At 41.7% G+C, this 17,342-nt stretch overlaps 1 protein-coding gene across 1 annotated transcript in view; it reads left to right on the forward strand.

The window, feature by feature from the left end:
- Nucleotides 1–17,342, forward strand: part of LOC145502319 (hemicentin-1-like) — a 68,451-nt gene that overhangs the window by 16,759 nt on the left and 34,350 nt on the right. The window contains exons 12-34 of the mRNA XM_081481581.1: nt 529–828; nt 1,229–1,579; nt 2,061–2,188; nt 2,883–3,090; nt 4,136–4,438; nt 4,554–4,901; nt 6,512–6,844; nt 7,510–7,815; nt 8,260–8,571; nt 8,883–9,212; nt 9,348–9,677; nt 9,878–10,207; nt 10,411–10,740; nt 10,914–11,243; nt 11,791–12,120; nt 12,373–12,702; nt 13,430–13,759; nt 14,064–14,393; nt 14,968–15,297; nt 15,495–15,821; nt 15,894–16,223; nt 16,414–16,743; nt 16,937–17,266. Coding sequence (XP_081337707.1) covers nt 529–828; nt 1,229–1,579; nt 2,061–2,188; nt 2,883–3,090; nt 4,136–4,438; nt 4,554–4,901; nt 6,512–6,844; nt 7,510–7,815; nt 8,260–8,571; nt 8,883–9,212; nt 9,348–9,677; nt 9,878–10,207; nt 10,411–10,740; nt 10,914–11,243; nt 11,791–12,120; nt 12,373–12,702; nt 13,430–13,759; nt 14,064–14,393; nt 14,968–15,297; nt 15,495–15,821; nt 15,894–16,223; nt 16,414–16,743; nt 16,937–17,266 — 7,206 coding nt within the window. The remainder of the gene's footprint in view (nt 1–528; nt 829–1,228; nt 1,580–2,060; nt 2,189–2,882; nt 3,091–4,135; nt 4,439–4,553; nt 4,902–6,511; nt 6,845–7,509; nt 7,816–8,259; nt 8,572–8,882; nt 9,213–9,347; nt 9,678–9,877; nt 10,208–10,410; nt 10,741–10,913; nt 11,244–11,790; nt 12,121–12,372; nt 12,703–13,429; nt 13,760–14,063; nt 14,394–14,967; nt 15,298–15,494; nt 15,822–15,893; nt 16,224–16,413; nt 16,744–16,936; nt 17,267–17,342) is intronic.

Raw genomic sequence — 17,342 nt, forward strand, 5'->3', positions numbered from 1 at the left:
AAGTTTACACCTTAGCGCCATAGGGCCATAGTGCCATAGCGTCTTAGTTCCTTAGCGGCAGGCAACCCCCATAACCATCCCAATAGTGCACTCTGCACTAAAAAGGCACGTTTCCTATCGCGAGGCCCTCTTGTTTAGTTGCCGGAAAACTAAAACTTTCTGTGTAACATGATCAGCTGAATTTTTTCAGAAAAGAAAAGAATGAAACGAAAAAGCTCGTTTTTCAATACCTCAGGGCAAGTTCCTGAAGTTTAAGCCTTGCAACTTAACAAATTAATGCCCGTTTTTCATGCGTCTGTCATGTTATTCGTCATGAATTTCGTCATAACAATGTCAAAGTAGCTGGATTTTTTAGACTAACAAATTGTCAAATTGTCCCCCCTCGCTCGTTGCGTCAACATCACATAACTTAGCTTTACATTTATGTCTCTCTCCGCTTATTGACAATTAGCTAATGAGCGCGCGAGAATTTCTGCACTTATTGTAAAAAAGCTTTTGCTAACAAAATATTCAATTCAATCTATGCAGAGCCAATAAAGCCCAGAATTACGAAGACTGGAAGGGATATGAAGGTAGAACTCCTCGTTAGACTGTCAGAAGTGGTCGGAGGTAACATACTGTGTAGAGATGGTATCGATTTGGAGTTGACTTGCCCTGTACAAGGGCTGCCTACACCAAAAATCAATTGGCTGCGAGGAGACAAGAAAGTTGGTGCAGGTGGAAGACTAAAGCTTGGCATTTTGAAGGAGGAAAGTTCTGGAAATTATTCTTGTGTCGCGACCAACATTGCAGGAGAGGCACGAAAAACAACCCAACTGACTGTAAAATGTAAGTTATGTAGGTAAACACAGTGTCAAAACTATCCCGTATTCAGTTGTGCTGCACTAGGAAAGGCTGCGATGACAGATGATCATAACTGTTTACACGAGAACTACTGCGCATAAGATAAAAATGTCGCTTTTGCACCACGGCTTTCTTACTGTCGTTTTTCTTTATTTACTGCCTACTTGCCGTCTTGCCTTCATTCTTGGCTGAAAAGCAGCGCTTACAAATATCAGTTCAAACTGCGAGATGGTGGAAATTTGCTGTGGTTGATGATTTTTGTGTATTATTGTCAGGACCTGGTTGTTTCACAATCATTATATGCCATTTGGTTTGAAGAGAATAGGTGAGGGTGAAGGGTGTTCCGAAGCGAAATAAGTTGATCGTCTCTTGTTTTTCCTTGTAGCTTCCATTCCACCTGTGATCCAATCGAGTACCAAAGTGATCGAATCCTATGAGGAGGACTTGTATCTGGCGGTGGAAATTGGAACCCGTTTAGAAGTAATCCAAGGGGCTAAAATTGATCTCATCTGCCGCGTCACGGGATTCCCGACTCCCAGTGTTAACTGGGTCAAAAGGAACTCACCTTTGACAGCCAGTTTTGAGCGTCAAGGATTTTTCATTGTTCCGTACAACGGCACAAGCACCACACTACTCATCCGAGGATCCCAGCCGCCTCAGGAAGACGAAGTCTATGGCTGCACAGCTTATAATGGCGGGGGATCTGACACGGCCTTCTCATACGTGACATTTAAAGGTGCGTCGTGAAGTCTACGACACCTTTACACTAAATGACGAATGCAGTTAATTTTCCAGTGAAATGTTCACGCAATAAAATGAAAGTTGTGATGGTGCAAAATAGGTTATAGCTATCACTTAAAGGGTCATAGTAAGGTTTCATTTGAAGACTTCGTGTGAGGATCGACTTCTCGATAGCTTTCATTCGAATGACCACGCACTTGAGTTTCAATTCAATGCTAAAACCACATTACGCAAGTCATGGTTTACCTGTAAAAACAAAATAATTACTTTTTCGCTTTTAGTTTGAATAATTATACACGGCTAAGCGTGTATGAAATTAACGCCGTGTTTTTAAACACGTTGTCAAAAACACGGTGTCGGTGGGTATTGTATATTTTCAGTGATACATCTTTGACTGTGGTCAGTCGCTTTTACGTTATTGAGCAATTTAATCCTCTCTTATTTGCATTAGTGACATTAGACACCTTTTATTCCAGAGCGTGTTGCGCCCAAAGTGCTATCCACTTGGCTTACTGGCTCTGTTGGCGTTCAAGAGTCGCTTGAAACTAGAGATCCTGTCAAGGTTATTCTCGGTGATACTGCGCGAATGTTTACGAGAACAAAGGTATGATGAGCTTGAAAGGTCGTTCTTCTATCTTCTTTTTAGTATTACTCTGGTCTGTTACAAAAAGGTTAAAAGTTACTGTGTTTTCATTTCGGTAATGATTGTCTATTGCAAGTTTCATGCCTTAGTAATAACGTAGGCCAGTTTTAGGCTCAAAACCTCGTCGTTGAATTGTTAATTGAGACGCAGTAACGAAGGCCGAAGATAAGCAATGTGCCCATGTCCACACAAACTCGTAAATCAGGGGCGGTGCTAGGGGGGGAGGGTGCAGGGGGTGCGCACCCCCCCTCCCCTGAGATGAAGCCTTCTTCGTATTCGCTTTTAAAATTTGTTTACCTCACTAGTTACGCCATTCCTTAATGGTGTACCCCCTGCTAAGAAAAATCCTGAATCCGCCCCTGTAAAAATTTGGCGTCATTCACAAGTCTTTCAGTCGCGCATGATCCATGCAAAGCAATCGTAACCAACAATTAACTACGGTGATAGATGGTCTCGTTTCTATTGTTTAAATACGTAACCATGGCAATGCAATGATTCAGCTATTGTAAATAAATTTTGGATCATGTATTATGTAGGATCTTATTGTAATTTATTATCTTAGATAGTGCAGGTCCACATCAGGACTTAACGTCTTGCCAATTGATCTGTAACCTGCTTTATCAAATAAATCACGTATGTATGTATGTATTTAAAGGTGACGATAGTGTGTGAAGTGGAAGCCATACCCGTGGCGAAGGTCACGTGGACCAAGAATGGAGGGCCTATTTATGCTAAACACAGCGTAAACGGCACGAATTTGGTTCTTAGTGAACAAAGTGGTATTTCTGACTCGGGGCGTTATGCCTGTACTGCAAGGAACCTCCTTGGAAGAGACTCTGCTTTTTCTGATATCACTTTTATAGGTAAGCCAATTACTTTCGTTTAAAGGAAGTACGCCGCCTTTTGCGCATGTTTAAATGTTTAGCCTAAATTTTTCAAGTTCGTCGTTTGTAATCCATGTTAATCTTCTCCATCCTTGTTCCATACTTGTTCCTTTATGGTTTATGATTATCTCTTTGGTGTTTTCCTATCTTACACTAACGGCATAACGGTAAGGTCACGCAAACGCAGAAAAAAATCCCCATGTTGATATCAGTTTTATGCCACTAATGTGATTAACACAGCATAACAGAAACATGACGACATAAACATTAAAGGCTAAGGGAAAAAACTAATCTTTCTTTATGTCGTTTTGCCCGTCGTAGTGCGACATTACCCGACATAGCTACTTTACTTAATTGAGACACGAACTGTAAAATACATTACATTATTGAGTGGTTCATTTAGAAAGAAAATGATTACGTCATTGACGCTAACATGCCGGTCAATTCGAAACCTAAACATGCCCCAGTTACCCCCCGGGGCAAACTTTACGTTTTGAATTTTTAGTTGGACAAATTTGATTACCCAACTAGTGACTGATCGGCAATATTGTCCCGGTTATTTCCACTGGTTTTTAAGATCTTCCAAGGTTTGAAAATCCAAAGACTCTTTAAGAATGCTGACGGCTACCTGTAACAGCTGCATGAAAAGAAAAGGGTCTTATCGTTGTACGGGAATTTAAGAAGTTCGAAAAATGGCTCAGTAAATTGCCTAAATCACGAAGGAGCTTTCGGGACGAAGTTTTGGCCTTAATATCAAAGTGTTGTCATGGGCAACCTTCATCGTTTCCGGTGGTGACAGCCGCGCGTCGCCTACAATTTCGCGCGATTTGCTGCTATGACGTCAAAGGCCAAGAAGCCAGTTGTTCATGATAGCAATACGATTTTAACGTTCAACCTCCGTCACCAAACTTCCGTCGCGCCTTACTCAACTGATAATCGTAGTAATGGTCTTGCCTATAGCTCCCCTCCATGCGAATTATGCCACACTGTATATTGATGTTTGATGCTCTTTTTTTTTCATCAGAACCAATTCTACCAACAATCATAACAGGCGAATCGTCAGTATCAGTGCTATCTGCAACGAATTACAGAGCAACAATTGGCACCAACATAACAACAGTGATCGGAAACAACATTACGTTCGTGTGTGTGGCAGAAGGTCTTCCCAGACCCGAAGTGTCTTGGTGGAAAGACGACCTTGATCTGAACGTTAACGAGACTTCTCATGTTGTGTATGCAAGCGGTACGAATGCCACCGGGGTCTATTCGTGCGTGGCAAGCAATCTTGGAGGCTCCTTTACGACCAGTTCCACTATGACTGTTCTTGGTTAGTGAGCACATTTTTCTCGGGGAGGAGGGGGTGGGGGGGGGGGGGGGCGAGGAATGATTGTCGTTAACGTTCCGGAATCCGGCGGTTTCTCACAGTCCTCGTTTCTTTTTAGATCGCATCGCACCAGAAAAAGCAACACGACCACGTATCATTACAACCCGCGAAAATCAAGAGTCAGTCGGCGAGCGAAGAACAGTCGAACACACTGTTGGGGGAAATGTGACCATTCTAGAAGGAAGGAACCTCCTGTTAAGGTGCCCAGTGGAAGGGGTACCAACACCGTCCACAAGGTGGCTCTTTGATGGGATTTCTGTGCAAGTGACTGATACTCTTCAAATTAATGACGACACAGGCGACTTGAAGATCATCGAGATGACCCAGGATGACGTAGGGGAGTATTCTTGTGTTGCTACAAACATTGCTGGTCAGACTGTGGAGGTGTCGTATACAACTGTTATTGGTGAGTTTAACGCGATGCAGGTATTCTTGTATCACTTAAGTGGCGCTCCAAATCCTACGCGTCCATCCATGTATTTGTTGCCATAGTCATGTCTAAGAATTGGATAGTAAATTAAAAGTGAAGGTGAAGAATGATCATCGCAGTAAATTTTCCAATTTAAGCAATTGGAAAGAAGAAGCCTGAAAAAAATCAGGGCTTCAACGGGATTCGAACCCATGAACTCCGCGATACCGGTGCGATCCCGTTGAAGCCCGGTGCGATCCCGTTGAGGCCCTGATTTTTTTTCAGGCTTCTTCTTTCCAATTGCTTAAGGTTACTTCAAACCTTCGCGGGGTTACATTGGTCGATATTTTTTTGGTCAAGAAAATTAAAGTCCGCGAAGCTCAAGTTTGCATACTGTGAACGCTAGGGGTTCTGTTATTTCATTGGCTCGCGACTTTTCAAGTTGACACATTCCTCCGTGAAGACGTGATATATTTATAAATCTTTAGAAGACGAAAACTCGCACTCGTTTTTTGAGAGAATCCCTTCTCTTTAAATGAATTAATAGGGTATGCAGATTTGACGGTTTTCCATGAAATTTGGTCAGAGCATTCACTGATAGATATGGAACAAAAGCGTGTCGGCGAATTCCCTTATTTTAAATACTTTCCTCGTGGCGGCCTTTAACGCAACAGGTTACGCGAATTTTTCGATAGTCGAACTTGACAGATCTATAAAAAGATAACCAATAGAAATAAAAGAAAATGCTGACACGTGTTTGGAGATTGAGGCTTTGTGATAAACACTGCACAGTTATTTTGCATGAACGACCGCATTTGATACCCGATTAATTCGCTGGAACGTCAGTCGGTCATTTTGAAGTTGACGGCCTCTGCCGCCTTTGGAAAGCAAAATCCAAAACAAAACATAATTTTATCGAATTCTACATTTTATAAACTTTCTGTTGATATATAGTTTGTGGGGGTTTCCGTGAAAACAGCGCGCGTACGATTTTTTTTCTGGAGTACACCCGCGAAGGTTTGAAGTAACCTTAAATTGGAAAATTTACTGCGATGATCATTCTTCACTTTCATCTACAACCGCAGTTCACATATGAATTATTTCATATATACTTCACATCATTTCACTCCTCACGGGAAGATATGAACTCAATTGACCTCGCTCCCAATGTGTGGCTTCATAGCTCAGTTGGTAGAGCATCACACCGGTATCGCGGAGTAAAGTTAAGTTGACCCGTTTGATTACTCGTGTTTCTTGTCTACTTACAATATACTGATAGTGTAAAAAGTTCACTCAGGATCTTGCACTTCAAAGTTACAGCACGTAATAGCGAATTCTACAAGGTAATCTATCCAACGAAATGTGAATGAGTAACCAGGATGAAGCATACCTGAAAAACGAAAATGCATTCCCTGGGTAAAAGAGATGTGTTGTTTGACGTCTGACGTGTGACATGTGACAAGCAGCCTGTGACATATGATATGTGGCAAATAGCGTGACACATCTGGCTCGTAACATGTTAGCATGTGATGTATGACGTGTGACACGTGTCGACTGATGTTATTTACAAATATGTAACTTGTTCTCCTCTTATTCCGCTCCAACAGTGCCGACATTTCCAAATATTGATTCGTCAAACATTTCAGTACAAGTGTTTGACCCAACTCGCCAACCTGTCAGCGTAAAGATAGGTAGTCACGTGACCACGTTAACGGGAACACCTGTCACTATCACCTGTGATGTCACGGGATTTCCTGAGCCCAGGGTGAGCTGGATGAAGGGTTTCACCTCTATCACGGGATCAGATACGGAGCGCTTGATTGTGAGTGAAAGCAGATTAAGTCTGCTGTCATCTGGCGTCTCTGACTCGGATCAGTACATGTGCACGGCGTCTAGCCCGGGTGGACAAGCAGCTGTTGTCTCGAACATTACGTTCGTCGGTAAGCAGTGATAAATAATAACTTACAGAAGCTCTATGACGCGGTATCTCACTTGCTTCCTCCCACTGCTCAACACTAACTTCAAAGCTAAACAACCATAAAAATAATGTGATGTGATCAAAGTGATGTGATTTGGCTTGAGGTCAGGGAGAGGTCTACTAATGTAATAAAATGCATTGTAATGAAATGTAGGCCGGTGAGACCCTCCCCCAATATCCACACTTTTGTACATTTAAATAATTCCACCGGCTCTTAAAATAGATTTTCATGCTATCCCAGAAATGAACGGGATTGTCAGGATGTGTATATAGGTCTGCTTATCTTGTTCTTCTATCTTACCATGTGCACAATTATGATTTTTCTGGTTTTACTTTCAGATTACTGGGTTTCGTTTGCCATAAATACTTAGCTGAAATGGGCTGAAACTGGGCAATCGAGAGTTGAGAAATCGTCGAAAATTTAACTAATAACTCTCGGTAATCAAATTTTGCCCTTTAATTTCATTTTCACCCTGCAAAAAGACTGAAAATTACTTTTCTTTTGATGCATTTCTATACTGTTTCTCTCTGCGAATTATCCATAATTTCACTTCTTAGTGCCATCGTAAAATACATTCTTTTGTTCGCAATAATTGTTTATAGAGCATTTGCTATTACCTTGAACAGAATCTGTGAAGCCACGAATTTTGTTCTCAACAAAGGCTCAGGAGATTCTTCAACGCCTCTCAATTAACATAACAATTGGGGAAAAGTTGACGATTCTTGATAAGAGCAACGTGACAATAGAATGTACAGCCGAAGGGGTCCCTCCTCCGTCACTGTCCTGGAGCAAAGATGGCGTTAAACTGAACAGTTTGCAAACCAACCTACTGCACCTAAGGAACATCGCACGGGAGGATACAGGACGCTACACCTGTACAGCTGAGAACTTTTTAGGTTTTGTTAGTCAGTCAACACTGCTTTCCGTTAGAGGTAGGTACATGTTTTGGAGGCATGTAGAAAATTTTGTTCTGGAACAATGAGAGTTTTTTTCTCTTCAATCTCAGAAAATGGTAGTAGAATTGTTTTGGCTCCGACAAGTTTCAACGCCAATCAGTGAAAGACTGGTTTGGAAGGCCGTTTTGGTATTTCCAAGTTGTTGTTTTTTTGCTATCTTTCAACAAAAAACATGGTGCAACGTCCTTGAGCAAAACAGAGCAAAACGTTCCCCAAAAAGGATGTATTCTTTGTTAAGTCGCTGGGACAAACAGTCGCATTACCTGAAGCAAAATGACCGCATGTAGGGAAAGACGATTAGTAAGAGCTAGGCAAAACTCCATCAACCTGGATTTTACGTTTGCTTCTGCTTCGGCTGTAAGTTCCGTCATTAATTGCCATAAAGATCTATTAATTAAACATCTATTATTTGCGTTTAAGCTGGAAGAAAGCCATTCATCAATTCGAAAAGCCAAGGCGTTGTTGTCGATGACAAGGTTAAGGGCATCAAGCTGGATGCTGGTAGCAACCTTACTTTGGTAGCAGGATCGAGTGTGACTATCACATGTGAAGTGGACGCCGTACCTGAGCCTACCATAACTTGGCTGCAGAATAAAAAGCAAGTGGTTAACAACGTCAACAAGACCTCCTTAACTGTAGACAACCCAAGCCGAGTCAATTTACAAACTGTCTCATGTACTGCTGCTAACATTTTAGGGTCTGATTCTAAATCAAGCTACTTTACAATACTTGGTAAGAAATGTTTTTCACCGCAAATTAAATCTCTGCCACAACCCAAGTTCTATCACTGTAAACAGTTTTACTTATGTGCATTTCAAGTCTGGTTTCAAACAAAATGTATAGAGGAGATATTCATTTCCTTTCGCTAGTCGTCATAAATGCAATTAACTCAATCTACTTTCCACAAAACTTCAAAGGTAGTTTTATGGCAAAATATACCTTGTTTCTGCAAACATACTTTTGCAAAACGGAAATTAAAGTTGAACACAATTATATACCTAACTAAGAGTAATCATCGCATGCTGGCTCGCTTTACTTGACAGAGCCTTCCAAGCCACGAATTAACATTCACGAGGTACCAAAATCCATTGAGGCTCAAAACCGAAGTCCCTTAACACTGAACATTGGCGATGAACTAACAGCCCTTACCAAGACAAACGTTACCATTGAGTGCCCAACCAGCGGTGTACCAAGACCTACAATCACGTGGACAAAAGATGGACGAATACTCCGTGATGATGGCAGGTACACGATTCAAATTGATGGATCATTGGTGATAGATGAGGCCAAGGTAGAAGACAGCGCTCGATTCACGTGTAATGCCGACAGTATTAATGGCCAAGACAGTGCATCAAGCGCGGTGCAGATTGTTGGTGAGTTAAATCTTCCATTGAAAATCAATAAAAGCTCAATACTGTAACCTTTAGGTTCGGCTGGATTTAAAAATCTGGCAGAACGTTTGTTGGGAATTATACGACGCACATTTAAGTTCTTTTCTATTTACACAGAACCCGTAAAACCTGTTATTGAGGTTCCCAAATATGGCCAAGATATTCCTCTTACTGATGTGGATGCCGTGACTATGAACGTTGGTGATAATGTGACAGCAGCTTCAAACACTACCATCACCATTAGATGTCCAGTGAGTGGAGTACCAACACCAGCTGTTACCTGGCAGAAAGATGGTGTACAAATTATTGGAGGAGACAAGTTTTCCATGACGGATGACAACAGTCTGGTTATTAATGACGCGGAAATAAAACACAGTGCCAAGTACAGTTGTATTACTCAAAACGAGTTTGGGAAAGATGAAGCCTCTTCCACGGTCAGAATAATAGGTGAGTGTTGCTTCTTGTGTATAAACATGTGCATACGTAACAAGTCTGAATGTTTCAAAGTAGAAAAGTTCCTTTTGAAAATAGTATTTAACTCACCCCATTTCTCCCCGTAACCGATAATAACTGGGAAATGATTATAGTTTATGTCACGCCCATGTCATAAAACGCTTCTTGACATCAGTCAACCATTTGCTTTCCAGAGCTTTCCAAGCCTATGATCGACATTCCAGAACAGCCACGTACTATAGAGGCTCAAGACAGAAGTCCCGTCACGCTTAACATTGGCGAAACCGTGACAGCGCTCACTCGCACAATCATTACCATTCAGTGCAACACCAGCGGTGTACCAACACCAACTGTGACGTGGACAAAAAACGACCTACGGATTCCCAGTGGTGATCGACACACCGTTGAGGACGATGGTTCATTGCTGATTGCTGACTCAAGAGAAGGCGACAGCGCTAAGTACACATGCACTGTCACTAGCGTTGCTGGTAAAGATAGTGCATCCAGCACTGTACAAATTGTAGGTACGCAATCCACGCACAGAATGAAACTGAAATTGTTTAGATTATCGTTCAGCTTGATGTAGTTTACCCTTCTGTTGTGACAACTCCATCAAAAAACTAGAAACTGGTATCTCCTTTAATTTCTAGTTGTCTTAGACTTCAGTATCGTACTTAGGTAGTTGAATAGACACGGAGTATTTGTGACTTCATGTTCATTCCCATAGAGCCCTTAAAGCCAGAGATCGAGATTCCTGAGACTGGACGAGAGATTCCCGTGGGTGATGGCAGCCCAGTAACTATGACAATTGGTGATAACGTGACGGCAGCTTCAAACACCACCATCACTATCAGGTGTCCAGTTAGTGGAGTACCAACACCAGTTGTTACTTGGGAGAAAGATGGAGTGCAAGTTTTTTTGAGAGAGAAGATTGATATAGCCGATGACAACACCCTGGTGATCAAAGAAGCAGAGGTACAAGACAGTGCAAAGTACACATGCATCGTTGAAAATTCGTTTGGGAAGGATGACACTTCCTCCATTGTAAAGATAATAGGTAAGTAGACCTAGAACTAGTAGATTGATTTAGGCAAGAGGTAGGATTGTGTGGGAATAATACTAAATTACTTGTCTTTACTATTTTGAGTTTCCTTGAAAATAACGGTAGACGTAAAGTCACTTAAATCTCGATAATGATCATTTCATTAAAGACGACCCTTTCATCTCCAGAACCCTCCAAGCCTGTCATAAAAATACCTGGTAAGCCAACGACAATAGAAGCTAAAGACCGAAATCCCATCACTTTGGCCATTGGTGATAACGTGACAGCACTTACCAATACAAGAGTTACCATTGAGTGTCCTACCAGCGGCGTACCAACACCATCGGTTACGTGGAAGAAAGATGACCAGAGCATCCCCACAGGTGGCCGATACACTACTAAGAGTGATGGTTCACTGTTGATCGCTGGTTCAAGAGAAGATGACAGTGCTAAGTACACATGTACTGTCATTAGCGTTGCGGGTGAAGACAGTGCACCCAGCACAGTGAAAATTAAAAGTAAGCCATCGTTTTGCAAACACCGAAACGTTAATCTTTAAGATCTTGTAACGTGAAGTAATTTAAACACTTTTGTTGTCGGAATGAAGACATGATTTCCACGATAAGTAGGAGATATCTAGTTTAAGACGTTTCTTAATATGTAACGAGACAGACAGATTATGCTGGCAATAGTTAGATCCACACTCTTTTTATTCACTGTTGATTTACCATTCTCAAATTCATTAACAATTCATCAAGTTTAAAGAAAGGAAATCATGACCGTGACGATGTAAGGATATCTGATCTTAATTAACATAGATTTTTACGATTTTATTTTTCCGTTTTCCCCTCAGTTGTAGTTTCGATGAAGAAGATGTATCAAACACTCAAGACAGTGTTTGACCACATTTCCAAACACCTCGATGTTCTTCAAAAATACTCCCCTGCGCGTCGTATTTTCAATTCTCTTCTCGGTGTTTGGAAATGTGGTCAAACACGGTCTTTCGTGCTTGATTTTTTACATCAATGACCCGGAATACTAGAGACTTTATTTCTACCCAAATAGAACCTGTTAAACCAGTGATCGAGGTTCCTGAACCTGGGCGTGATATTCCTTTTGGTGATGACAGTGTAGTGACAATGAACATTGGTGATAATGTGACAGCAGCTTCAAACACCACCATCACCCTCACGTGTCCAGTGAGTGGAGTACCGACACCAGTTGTCACTTGGAACAAAGACGGTGTGCCAGTTGTTGATGGAGGAAGGATAAATTTCGCGGAAAACAACACTCTAGTTATGGAACAAGTGGAACTGGGCGACAGTGCAAAGTACACTTGCAGTGTTCAAAACTCATTTGGAAAGGATGAAGCTTCTTCCATTGTTAGGATAATAGGTTTGTGTATAGAAAATTTGTGTAAAAGCCTTTGTAGTTTGCGGATCTTGCAGACAGACTGAGAACAGACGCGGAATTGTAAGTGCTAAAATCGTATTACTTTTCTAAATTGAATTTTTTTTCAGTCCATTTTGAAAGTGTTTTGAAAACTCTTCTTGGAAGATTCACATAATTTAACAATGGAAAGAAAATCTGAGTCAAGTGACCATAGGCAACGACGTTTTGATTAACGAGGACCCTTTCATTTCATAGACCCCTCCAAGCCTGTTATTAACATTCCTGGAACACCAAAGACAATAGAAGCTGAAGACCAAAGTCCCATCGCCTTGTTCATTGCCGATAACGTAACAGCACTTACCAATACAAGCATTACCATTCAGTGTCCCTCCAGCGGTGTACCAACACCAACTGTCACGTGGACAAAAGATAACCAAGAAGTCACCGACGATGACAGGTACACAGTTCAAGATGATGGTTCATTGTTGATCAGTGAAACTGATGAAGAAGACAGCGCTCGATACACGTGCACTGTAGACAGTGTTACTGGTGAAGACAACGCATCAACCACGGTACAGATTATTGGTAAGTAGTAAAACAATCACTTAAATAAAATGAACTTAAAATTTGTTTGTAATGTGTTTTTTTCTCTATTATATGGCTAACTCCGTGAGCGGGCAAGATGAGCCAAATCCTGCGCTGTGATTGGCTACTCGAGAGGGCAAGATGGCGCTTTCTTGTCCGCTCACGGGATTATTTATTATTACTTATTATATTTATTATATGGCCAGCTCCGTGAGCGGGCAAGATGAATCAAATCCTGCGCTGTGATTGGCTACCCGAGCGGGCAAGATGAAGCTATCTTGCTCGCTCGGGACTACCCGCCTGTCTTGCAAGAAAAATTTCCCCGAAAGCCATATAATAAATCCTTTATTGACCAAGCTTGTTCGGTCAAGATGGCTGGATATTGGCCTCGTTCTTTTTCCGCGAGTTTATGGGCGTCGACTCCGTCTCGGTCCATAAACACGCAAAAAAAGAACTTGGCCAATATCCAGCCATCTTGACCTCACACTTGGTCAATAACCCATATTTAAGTGCTTTAATGCTTTATTAACCAAGCTTATTCGGTCAAGATGGCTGGATATTGGTCTCATTCCTCTTTTGGCAGTTAATGGACCGGCCAATATCCAGCCATCTTGACCTCACGCTTGTTCGATAAACCATATATATTTATTGTTCACTTCAATTGTACTTGCTTGCTGTGTTTTCAATCTGTGTCATAACCTTACTGACAATTTCTTCAAACTTAAAGAACCCACCAAGCCAATGATCAACGTTCCTGAATACGGAAAAGAGATTCTCATTGGTGATGGCAGTCCAGTGACTATGAACATTGGTGATAACGTCACAGCAGCTTCAAACACTACCATCACCATCAGGTGTCCAGTTAGTGGAGTGCCAACCCCATCCGTTATTTGGCAGAAAGATGGCGTGGAAATTGGTGAAGGAGACAAGCTGACCATCCTGGCTGACAACACCTTAGTTATTAAAGAAGCTGATTTAGAAGACGATGCCAAGTACACATGTACCATTCAAAACGCGTTTGGAAAGGACGAGGTTTCTTCTATCGTCAGGATAATTGGTAAATGGTCTTTCGTGGTCAGTTTTAGTATACCGACCGATTCACGGTGTATACACCAATTCACGCAAATTTAGAAGGTTCAATATAGCGGGACATTTTCCCAAATTGTCCAAATTGTCCTATAAACGCCACGATGTGTTTTGTCTTAGCAGGATATCATGGTTATGGTGTCCGAACAGACTCCTAGCTTAGGCAGTTTAAAGCTTATTACCATCAAAGCAAGGCCATTGGGGTCTTGTTCAGTTTGAGACCACCTACACATCGAATTGATCATTTGATTGACGGCAATAGTTTTATGTTTTAGAACCCTCTGGGCCTGTCATCAAGGTTCCCGATAAACCAACAATAATCAAAGCTCAAGATCGTAGTCCAATCACGTTGAGCATTGGTGACGATGTTACAGCACTTACCAACACAAGCATTACCATCCAGTGTCCTACCAGCGGTGTACCAACTCCAACTGTCACCTGGACAAAAGATGGTGAACAAATCCCCAATGATGGCAGGTATACAGTTCAGGATGATGGTTCATTGCTGATCAGTGAAGCTGTTGATGAAGACAGTGCTCGATACACGTGCATCGCAGATAGTATTATTGGTAAAGACAGCGCATCAAGCAAGGTGCAGATTGTTGGTAAGTGAATCGAATAGCGTTAAAAATATTTTGTGACTCTATCTGTGTAGTTGCATTAGCTACAGATGCTTTACTTATCATAGCTTCAAACACTACCATTACCATAAGTTGTCTAGTGAATGGAGTTCCAACACCAGCTGTTACTTGGCTGAAAGATGAAGTGCAAATAATCGAGGGAGATAGGTTTTCTATCACAGTAGACAACAGTCTGGTTATCAAAGGAGCGGAAGTAAAAGAGAACGCAAAGTATACATGCAGTGTTAAAAGCGCGTTTGGAAAGGATGACTCTTCCTTCATTGTGAGGATTATGTGTTAGTGCTAATTCTTCCTCAGTTTAGTGTCTCATGCTGGTCAAAGGATTGTGAGACATGACTCCCTTTATGGATCGAACTGAAATGAACTTATTGGCCGGGTGATGCGTTTGAGCTGCTTGAAGCCAAAACGGAGTTGAGAATAATCTTACAAGGGTAAAATATGATCAGTGAAATGAGTCGCAAGAACGTTTGGAACTGTGCGTATAATGTTAACGTCGAAAATGTTACTGAACATGGACAAAAAACGTTTCATTTTATAGAACCATCCAAGCCTGCGATCAATATTTTTGGGACCCCAAGGACGATCGAAGCGAAAGACCGAAGTCCCATTACCTTGAGCATTGGCTATAACGTGACAGCACTTACCGAAACAAGCATTACCATTCAGTGTCCCACCAGCGGTGTACCAAGACCAACTGTCACGTGGACGAAAGATGGCCAGAGCATCGCTAGTGGTGGCATGTACGCAGTTCAGGATGATGGCTCATTGCTGATCAATGAAGCTTTTGAAGAAGACAGTGCTCGATACACGTGCACTGCAGACAGTGTCGCTGGCAAACACAGCGCATCTAGCTCGGTGCAGATATTTAGTAAGTAGGGTGAAAACCTCTGAAAACACTATATTGTGCTCTCCATGAGTTAAGGGTGCTTTCTATCTGTTATTTGGTGTAGGAAGACCAGTATGGAGAAGTCTTTGAAAGATCAGCATAAATAAGTTTACTATAGTTAATGCAAACTCTTATATAGAATGACAAAAAGCGTCCTTAAAATTTTTTTATATACACAGGGCCAACCAAACCAAATATAAAAGTCCCTGAAACCGGGCGAGAGATTCCCATTGGTGATGGCAGTCTAGTAACGATGAACGTTGGCGATAACGCGACAGCAGCTTCGAACACTACTATCATCATCAGGTGTCCAGTTAGTGGAATACCAACACCAGTTGTTATATGGGAGAAAGATGGAGTCCTACTTATAGACGAAGAAAAGCTTTCTGTCAGAGGAGATTCTTTACTAATAAGAGGAGCGGAGGTAGAAGACAGCGCAAAGTACACTTGCAGAGTTGGAAATGTGGCCGGACTGGATAAGCTGTCTTCTATCATCAAAATAATAGGTTAGTACTACATTCAGACACTGTCTCAGCGATAGAAATTAGCTGTTTGACATTGCTTATTTCTATTCAAAGGTCCCTCTAAACCAAAGTTTGACATCTCTGCCATTCCAAAGGCGATACGAGCTCAAGACCGAAGTCCCGTTACCCTGACTATTGGTGATAACATAACAGCACTTACCAATACAAGCATTACCATTCAGTGTCCCACCAGCGGTGTACCAACACCAACCGTTACGTGGACAAAAGGTGGCCTAGAAATCTTTGAAGGGGACAGGTACACTTTCCATGATGATGGCTCATTGTTGATCAGAGGAACTGATAAAAAAGACAGTGCTCAATATACGTGTACAGCAGCCAACGTTGCTGGTAAAGACAGCGCATCAAGCACGGTGCAGGTTGTTGGTAAGTTTGTTTAACTGTTGTTGGTAAGTGAGTTTAATTGGAAAAATTTAAAATTCCGGTATAAAAAAGAGATGACTAATGCTTTTAGTTTATTATACCCATGTACAAGTAAAGCTCATGGCTGTGTTAGCTGAATGCTAAATATTTTTTTGTTTAAAAATTTTACTCATAGTCTGTGTTATACACACAGAGCCAACTAAACCAATGATCGAGGTCCCTGATACCAAACGAAATATTCCCGTCGGTGATGGCAGTCCAGTGATTATGAACATTGGTGATAACGTGACCGCAGCTTCAAACACTACTATCACCATCAGATGTCCAGTAAGTGGGGTACCGAAGCCCTCTGTCTCTTGGAAGATGGATGGCGTCCAAATGACTGAAGGAGATAGGTTTTCTATTACTGATGACAGCACTCTGGTTATTAAAAGACCGGAAGTAGAGGACAGCGCCAAGTACACTTGCAGTGTTCAAAACAAGTTTGGGAAAGATGATATTTCTTCTCACGTCACGATATTAGGTTAGTGCTAACTCAAGCATAGTTCATTCTTGTCTAAATCTTCAACGTACGCGATTTGTCTTCCTTTGTAACTTCTTGATTGTTTTGTTGGAGTGCTCTAAAACCTATCATGAGATAAGGTTTTATGATGAACTTGTGTCACGTAAATAACGAAAACGTGGATGTTTGATTAACAAGGACCTGTTCCTCGTAGAACCCTCCCGGCCTGTAGTAAATATTTATGGTACACCAAAGACAATTGACGCTCAAGACCGCAGTCCCATCACCATGACGATTGCTGATAACGTGACAGCACTTACCAATACAAGCATTACCATTCAGTGTCCCTCCAGCGGTGTACCAACACCAAGTGTCACCTGGACAAAAGATGGTGAAGAAATCACCAATGATGGCAGGTACACTGTTCAGGATGATGGTTCTTTACTGATCAACGAAGCTTTTGCAGAAGACAGCGCTCGATACACGTGCAATGCTGAGAGTGTTGCTGGTAAAGACAGTGCGTCGAGTACAGTGAAGATAGTTGGTAAGTTCTAAAACCTTGCAACCAGGTGCCACTTTGTTCCGAGGGAAAAGGTTATTCTGGTCATGTTGGCTAAAAA

Source organism: Orbicella franksi, chromosome 1 (assembly GCF_964199315.1).
Source record: "Orbicella franksi chromosome 1, jaOrbFran1.1, whole genome shotgun sequence".
In the NCBI taxonomy this organism is placed as follows: domain Eukaryota; kingdom Metazoa; phylum Cnidaria; class Anthozoa; order Scleractinia; family Merulinidae; genus Orbicella; species Orbicella franksi.